Raw genomic sequence first — 8,527 nt, forward strand, 5'->3', positions numbered from 1 at the left:
GCAAGTAAGTAGGAAGGTGGATGCATTTTAATTACTGCAAATGTCTTAATTAACTCCTGCTGCTAATGATATAATAATTAAGATTTAAAAATGTTGTAGGGGATACATCTGTCGTTTTTTACATCAAATGTCATAGGCTAACCATCAGTGAAATCCAGTGAAATACAAAGGTCTAGAATCCAATTTCCAAAGTCCAAACAGGTAAAGCAAAAGTCTCAGACTCTCTGGCAGCATGTTCCTGACATGCACACCTGCTTCCTGACTACTGCTCCTTGTCCTTCACTGTAACTTCTCCCAGGGAGCCTTAGGCATTAGTAGTTAAGTATCTACAATAGTGATATGTATATATATACATATATAGTGACATAAGTATGTATATACACACTTATATAAGTAGTATCATGTATATATATATGTGTGTGTGTGTGTAGTTTAGTGTATATAAAATAGTGATATATGTAAGTAGTATATACAATGTGTAATATTTTTAATATCATATGTTAGTACTTCCAAAGTACTTGAGGTTATACCAAACACGATGGGTGGAGTGAATCCGTCTTTGAGTCAGAGGCAAAGGAGCAGTTATGTCTATAAGTCTGTGAGGACCTGACAGAGCCAATTTCACAGACCAGGGCAGGTTGGAAAATCTAGTCTGAAAGCTATTTCCATTGTGAGTTAAAAATGGCCACCCTCTTTAAAAGAAAGGCTGGAATTTAGAGGTGGAATTAATTTTCCTTTTCACTAAATGGTAATTAGTTCTATGACTTGATTTCAATCAGACAAATGGAGCAAAAGTGAAGTTACATCATTTCCAAGGATAAGCCTTAATGACTAGTAACTTCTACTGCATGCTCCCAAAACACAGATACCACACATGGTTATGGCATAAGACATGAGGCACCAACTGGCAGCTCAGCTGAGTCCCCAGACCAGAACAAGTCAAACCAGCCAGCCATCCTGGATGTTCCAACTCACACCAGCTTTGTATTGGCTTCCTGTGGTGCTGCTTGTGGAAAAGAACTTCCATTTGATCAAAGTCAGTACACAAAATCTTAACAAGTTGCTGCTAACAGGCCAAAGATAGACCCAGGATGAAACCATTCCTATTTGCCTTGAGCTTGAGATTTAACAGTGTAAGTTCTGATGTACCCAGAAACTTCACGATGACTAAAGGGGAAACAACATTCAAATATGGTAGCTAACACCAGTGACCCTGGAGCCAGACTGACTGAGTTTGAATCCTAGCTTTGCCTTCTGCTAGGCATTTCCTTCATAGATTTCCTTCTGTATTTCAATTTCATTTTGTGTCAACAGAGATAATAATATTCCTCACCTTACTGATCCATAACATAGATTAAATATTAGTGTCTATATATGCAAAACACTTAGAACAGTGCCTGGCACAGTGTTTACCACGTTTTCCCTTAATAGTATCATTTATTCTCTATTCTGTTCTTCACCCAAGAAATCACCTGCTTACAGCTGTGGGGACAGTTCTATAGTTACTGTAGTGAAGGGTAGAACCATAATCCGATTTCCTCATTCTGCTCTGTGAAAATGTGGATTGTTACCAGGCCAAAGAAGCAAGAAGATAATAAATTCTAACTCTGGCCTTGTACTCACAATAATGAGAACTAAGAAGCAGAGAGAATGCTCAGGTGTCTGTTGCCCATAATAGAAATGCCAAACAAGCAGCCATACTTTATCTGAGTATGAACTACATCTACATGTAAGAAGCCACTGTTTGGGAATTTTATACCTGACTTCTGTTCATGAACAACACTAAGCTTGGGCTTAGAGAGTACTTAGTTCAGTGGTGGAGCATTTGTCTAACATGGCCCTGGATTCAACACCCAGTACCAAATACCCTGCAAAGTACCAAGCTTCATATATAGAGTTTTGTGCCTTTCATTTCTGGCATATCTTACCTCATTAGCACCACATTCTTAACAACCTTATTTCTAAACATTATTTTGCAGTTCAATGCAATATTCAGATATTTTAGATGATGATAGTATTATATATGTCATAATTAAACACTAGATGACAGTAGAATTGGGTTACTTTTAGGGTTTGGATTATTTCAGAAGGGGAAAACTGAATCATATGATATATATCATTTGGGGCTTTTTTGGTCGGTCATGGGGCTTGAACTCTGGGCCTAGGCACTGTCCCTCAGCTCTTCAGGTCAGGGCAGGCGTTCTACCACTTGAAACAAAGCACCACTTCTGGTTTTCTGGTGGTTAACTGGAGATAAGAGTCTCATGGATGTTCCTGCCTGGGCTGACTTTGAACTGCGATCCTCCAATCTCAGCCTCCTGAGTAGCTAGGATTATAGGCGTGAACCACTGGCGCCTGGCCATATTATATAAATCTTAAGGAATTGCTTTTGCTAAAATAATTACTAAATTTTTAATAAGGCAAAAGACAGTAATGTAGGATTATAATTTGTTTTAGGATCACAACTGACAAATAATGTTTTGGCTGTGTTCTTTCATCCCTATGTTAAAATGTCATATTAATGACCTGCTTATTTGGTTATAAACTAATATCCATAAAGAATTAACATGTGGGACATGTTTAAATGTTTGAACTTCTTAGCATTTTATCTCAGCTCTTGAGCATCTAACCACAGACTTCTTTTTGGACTTGTCACCAAAGTAAGGAAACTGTCCCATCTCTTATTTCGCGTGTATTTCTACTGGTGAAATTATTATATATATTAACCATAACCTGATCTTTGGACCTGGTCCTATGCTTTCTCCAGACAACTGTGATACATCCATACATAAATTGATACCCAAGATGTTCAGCCAATTACTGGTTCTGAAAACTGTGTTGGGACATGTGCTTGCTTCCTATTCCCAAATGATTTACAAGTGTCAGGTCCCCTTGAGAAAGCTCTTGTTTTCATTTTATGCTTGCTAGTCATACCTTAAAATAGTTAACTGTGAGAGATGCAAATGAACTGCAAACTATATCAATGAAAAAGTTAAAACTAAGACATTTAAATTATTAATGTAATAACTCAGTCTCCAGGTATTTATGCAAACATTTCATATATGCTATCTTGCCCAAATGTAACCCAAATTTGGTAATTTAGATAAATAGGGAACATTAGATATAACATTTTTCTCTCTCAAATTTTCAATTCCTTCTTCATTTCCCTTCTATCACATTTCTTGTTTCTGTTTATTCTTTTACATCTGATTAACTGCAGCCTCATTCACCACCAAATCTCTTATTCTGCTTTTCTTTTTAATATTTTACCAGCCTACTCAACTTGAATAAGTTTCATGTGAAAAAAAGATAAAAGAAAACGCCTGTATTTTAGGGCATTTGAAGGCCTTCAAATATCATGATATTGTGTTACTGAATAATTTTATGCAAAAGTTTTAAAAATACATGCAATTTTAGTAATATTATTGAGAATAAGTGTTGGGAATACTTCTGCATCCACAAGGTAGTTGAACTCAAAATGAAAAGGCCTAAAATTCAACTATGAAGAGATCTCATATAAAAAAGAAAGTCTGAATAGGAGTATTCAAAGAAGAGAGTACTCAGACTAGAGCAGATGGGTTCAAGCAAATTTTCCTTACTATACAGTTCCACTCTACTCTCATCTGTTTCCTGTACGTGGAGATCGTCAGAGCTTGTATAAATAAATGGAATATTACTAAATTGTGTAACATTTCTAATTAATAAAATTGATTAAATGCAGTATTTGAAATTTTACCAACTTGCTTTTTAGAAGCAAAAAAGTGGCATAAATTAATCCATTAAGTAACAAATTATTAAACTTTTTGGTTAAAATGTCCTTTGAATTTCACAGATTAAAAAAAAAAATCTTATGGCTTTCTTAAAGCATGGCTTTACAAATCCCAAATCCTGGTTTTACCTCCAGTTTGCATAAAATGTTCTAAAGTAGCCTAAGTAAAATATCCTAAGTCATAACTCAACTGTTAACAAAATTATTTCCAATGAAGTAGATGTTGTGTCTACCTGGCAAGGCTGTTTCATTTTAATGGCGATGACGTGGTATCTGTAGCAGCAGAGTTCACAGGTCCATGAGCCCCTCTCACTGATCCACTTGAGCAGACAGAGCTGATGTGTGTACCGCACAGACCCGTCACAGCGGCAGGGATTTAACAGCTCACCCTGAATAGAAAACAGCTCGGTATGAATATGTGCGTCTGCATCTCCATTTCAGAACACAATGCCCACTTTCTTCTCTTTCAAAGCTATTTATCCAGAAAGATACAAGCATCAAGCTATCCCAACCAAAAAAAAAATCAAATTAAGATTTAATACCTCTGATGGGAATGGAACTAAAGTCTTAAAACCATTCCAAAAATATTGCTTAGAGTTATGACATAAATGTTCTACCAACATACGAAAGGTCTGCAAGATACAGCTCCCAATATCCTTGAGGGGTAGGCTGTACTATTAAATCTCTTTAATAACTTTTAAGTGCATGGTCAGTGTGTTCCCCAGTCTGCAGTTATTCGTAATCATTGCTTAAGACGAAATGCACAGCATCCCGGAAAGAAGCCTGCGATAGCATTATGCTTTCTTCCCCCTAAATATGGCATTATAAATATTGACCTAGGGCCCTATATTTCTGTGAGCTTGCACAATCTTATGCAATGTCCTTACTTTCAAAAATATTAAACCTAATGTGTTCTCCCACCACCAAGACATGCATTACCTTTCCTCCACAGGATGACTTTTGTATAAGCCTCTAGTAGTGTTTATAATGTTAAGGCTTAAAAAAAGCCTTCAAAAAATATCTTCCTCTTCCTTTTGTAAGAGTTGTAAAACAAAAATGCTTTTTACATCGGTGTGAGATTCAATCACTAATATTTGCGATCAGGAAATACCCTGCTTCTTTTTCTTTCTTTCTTTCTTTTGATGTATTCGGGATGCACTAGTGGAACCCCGACTTCACCCGACAGCCCAGGGGCGTGCTTGCGTGCCTAAGCCCAAACCCCTGGCTTGTCCGCCTCGGTGTGGCTCGGGCTGGCCGGGTATTCCGTCTGCTCTGCCTGCAGGGGAGGCAGCCCGGGCGGGGAGGGCGGGCCGGGCGCTGTCCGCGGTGCTGAAGCGGCTCTGGGCGGCGCTCGGCAGCGGCCCGGCCCGGCCCGCGCCCGGCGCCCGGCGGGCCTTACCTGCTCGGCGCCCTGGAAGCAGATCTTGCAGATGGGCTGGTGGTGCTGGTGCTGGTGCCCCGCGCGCCGCTCGCCGCCGCCGCCGCCGCTGCCGCTGCTGCTGCTGCGGCTGCTGCACACCGAGCGCGTCTCGGGCTGATCGCCCGCGCCCCGCCGCTCGCCCTCCCCGCCCGCCGCCGCCGCCTCGGGCTTCCCGGGGCCGCCCTTGCCCGCCGCCTCGGGGGCCGCCGTCTCCGGGGAACCCCGCGGACCTTCCCCGGAGTCGCCAGCCGCGGCCGCCTCCGGGCCGGCGAGCGGCGGCGGCGGCGGCGGGCGCTCGTCGGCCCCTCGGCGCCGCGGGGCCACCTCCCCCGGGGGCCGCACCGGCCCCGCCGCGCACTCGGGGGACGCGGGCGGCGGGGGGCGCGGCGCCGACGGGGGCGGCGGCTCGGGGTCCCCGCTGTCCGCCCCGCGACGCCCGTCGCTGCCGTGGCTGCCCTCCAAGCTCATGGTGCCGCCGGCGTCGCCGCCCGGCTTGGCGGGCCGGGCGCCGACCGCCGCCTGCGGGAGCGCCGGGAGGCCGGAAGGAGAGGGAAGAGGGCGGCTGGTGGGGAACGGGTCTCGGCGCCGGAGCCGGAGGGCGGGACCGGGAGGGGACGCGGAGGGCCGGGCGGCGGAGGCGGCCGCTCGCTGGAGCCGCCGACTCGGCTCTGGTGGAGGGGGCGACGAGTTCGGCTGCGCGCGCCAGGCGCGCGGCGGGAGTGGGCGGGGGCGCGCGGCGGCGGTGGGCGTGGCGCGCGGCGGCGGTGGGCGTGGCGCGCGGCAATGGGCGTGGCGACGGGCGGGGTGCGCCGCGCCAGCTAGGGGTGGGGGCGCCGATCGCCGCGAGGGGCGGAGAGGGCCGGCGGGAATTGCTGGGGGATCCCTCAGCCGCCCCCACAGCCCGGCCCCGGGCGGCTGCGTCGATTCCGGGGCGGATGACCCCTCTTTCCCCCTCCTCCCCCGCCGGCGCGCATTGCGGCTGGAGCGCGGGGGAGCCGCGGGGCCCGGAGCCGTTACCGGGCGGGGGAGCGGGAGGCCGCCGGGTGGGGGGCGCGACGGCGGAGCGGGGAGGCTGCGGGGGTCCTCTGCGCGCCCGAGCCCGCGGAGCCGGGGCGCGGGAAGGGTAACGGCCGCGGCCCCGCGCTGGCTGCTGGAGCTCGGCGTCTTCCCTCCCGGGTCCCGGAACCTCGGTGGTGCCGGGTCGGTCCCCGCCGCCCCGCAGTCCTCCCAGGGTGCCCCTCGTCGCCCGCAGTGCGCGGCCGCCCGGGTTTTCGGTAACTGTCTGCGCGCCTCGGGGCCCCGGGCCCTGTAACTGGCGAAGCCCCGATTCAAACGCTGCGCCTCGCTGGCCACTGGGACCCGTGGCCGCAGCCCTGGGGGGAAGGGTCACCCCAGTCCCCGTCTCTGTGTAAACGTCCTCCACCGCCCCAAAGCCTCTGTGTGGCCGGGTCCTTCCTGAAATCAAACTCCTTTGCTTGCAGAGCCCCGGACCGACGGGCACCTGCGCACGTGCAGGAGGCTGCGAATCCCTGCTGTGTGCGATCACGGCCTGGGGCTCCTGCCGCGGAGCGGCCTCTGCCACTCAGCACGGGTGGGTACTTCAGCGTCCCACACCAGCCTCTGCTTCCAGAGCACTGGTGTGCGGTCTAGTTTATTTTTGTCTTTTTTTCTTCTTCTTCCCGTCACTGCTGAAGACCCAGGATCAGATAGGCAGACTAACTCAAGAGTTTATTAACAAAGAACTTTTGGCTCCTGGACACTCCCCAGATTTCCCCTCCCCCCCCATTCAAACATCAGTGAATGGGGGGGGGGGGGGAGGAAGGGGAGAACCAGAAAAATCAATCCTTTCTTTTTCTTCTTAAAATAGTATTATAGCGTATGTCTTGGTTGATGGCAGTGATTCTCATCAACAAATGTTTTGAAATGGTTAAGGTAAACTTCAGACTTAAGTTTAATTTTTCAGTGATGTATTTTGGCAGTAAGAAATATGTATTTTGCAACAACAAAAAAAGCGGGAGACCCACCTCAAGTATTTCAAGAATGCTTTGTCACAAATTCCCTCAGATGAAATAGGTCCCATGCATGTCCTCTTAACATTTAGATCCCTCAGACTGGATTGTTTTTGGTTAACAGAGTGGCAAGCAGCAAATACATTACAAAATAATAATCCTTGCATGCCCTAGGAACTTGACACATTGAAGAACTGTGAATATAGATACATTTTCAATTTTTGTCTTCACCTGTCAAAATACCATAGCCAAATTTGTTGCCACAGTCTGAAAATCATCATAGGCCTTAAGAGTCTCACAAACCTTGACCATAAACTCTAAAAGTAGAGTTTAAATTTACACAAAATCCTCTGAGTAATTCAATTTATGACTAGTAAATTACAAGTTGTGACAAAATGTATTGTTAAAGGACACAATAAAAGCTATGGGTTCTATATAAACCTTGTTGAATAATTCAGATAGCAAAACTGCTAGCTGAAAAACTACTAGATTGGCTATGTCCTCCTAGTTGACCATTCTAAAAAGTAAGTAATCACGTGGAAATATAAAAAAAAATTTTAACCCAGCTATAATAACCTCCAAAGCAGACCTTACACTCAAAAGACAGGCTTGTTCATATCTCCAGTAACTCTTCAAGGCATATTTTTTGGGGGTCAGTCATGGGGCCTGAACTCTGGGCCTGGGCTCTGTCCCTCAGCTCTTCAGCTCAAGGTGAGCACTCTACCACTTGAGCCACAGCACCACTTCCCGCTTTTTCTGCTTATGTAGTGCTGAGTAATCAAACCCAGGGCCTCATGCATGCAAGGCAAGCTCTGTACCACTGAGCTACCTTCCCAGTTCAAGGCAAATCTTTTTAACTTACAGTGTCCCTCTGTTGTAAAAGTATGGAATAATGGAATCACCAAAAGGATGAATCCTGCTCAGGTGCTGGTACCCAACCATCATCCAGGGATAACAGAGACACAAATACTAGATAAAGAAGGGCCATTGCGATAGCTATCAATATTCCAACCTCATTCTTCAAGGAAATAGAAGAGGCAATCCAAAAATTCATATGGAACAATTAAAGACCCTGAATAGCAAAAACAATCCTTAACAGAAAGAACAGTGCTGGAGGAATATCAATACCAAATTTCAAACTCTGCTACAAAGCCATAGTAATCAAAACAGCTTGGTACTGGCACAAGAACAGACTTCAGCACCAATGGAACAGAATTGAAAATCCAGAAATGAATCCACAGACCTATAGCTATCTAATCTTCGATAAGGGAGCTAAAAAAAATAGAATGGAAAAAAGACAGCCTCTTCAGTAAATGGTGCTGGCAAAAT

General features: G+C 46.3%; 1 protein-coding gene across 1 annotated transcript in view; it reads right to left on the reverse strand.

Annotated features, from left to right (window-relative positions):
- The window catches only part of Marchf11 (membrane associated ring-CH-type finger 11), a 75,920-nt gene extending 70,038 nt beyond the window's left edge, over positions 1 to 5,882 (reverse strand). The window contains exons 1-2 of the mRNA XM_070042079.1: positions 5,169 to 5,882; positions 4,003 to 4,158 (exon numbers count right to left, since the gene is read on the reverse strand). Of these exons, the coding sequence (XP_069898180.1) occupies positions 4,003 to 4,158; positions 5,169 to 5,657 (645 nt within the window). The 5' untranslated portion in view covers positions 5,658 to 5,882. The remainder of the gene's footprint in view (positions 1 to 4,002; positions 4,159 to 5,168) is intronic.
- Between the last annotated feature and the right edge of the window lie 2,645 nt (positions 5,883 to 8,527).

This window comes from Dipodomys merriami, unplaced genomic scaffold, assembly GCF_024711535.1.
Source record: "Dipodomys merriami isolate MVZ:Mamm:240054 unplaced genomic scaffold, mDipMer1.0.p SCAF_32, whole genome shotgun sequence".
Lineage (NCBI taxonomy): Eukaryota > Metazoa > Chordata > Mammalia > Rodentia > Heteromyidae > Dipodomys > Dipodomys merriami.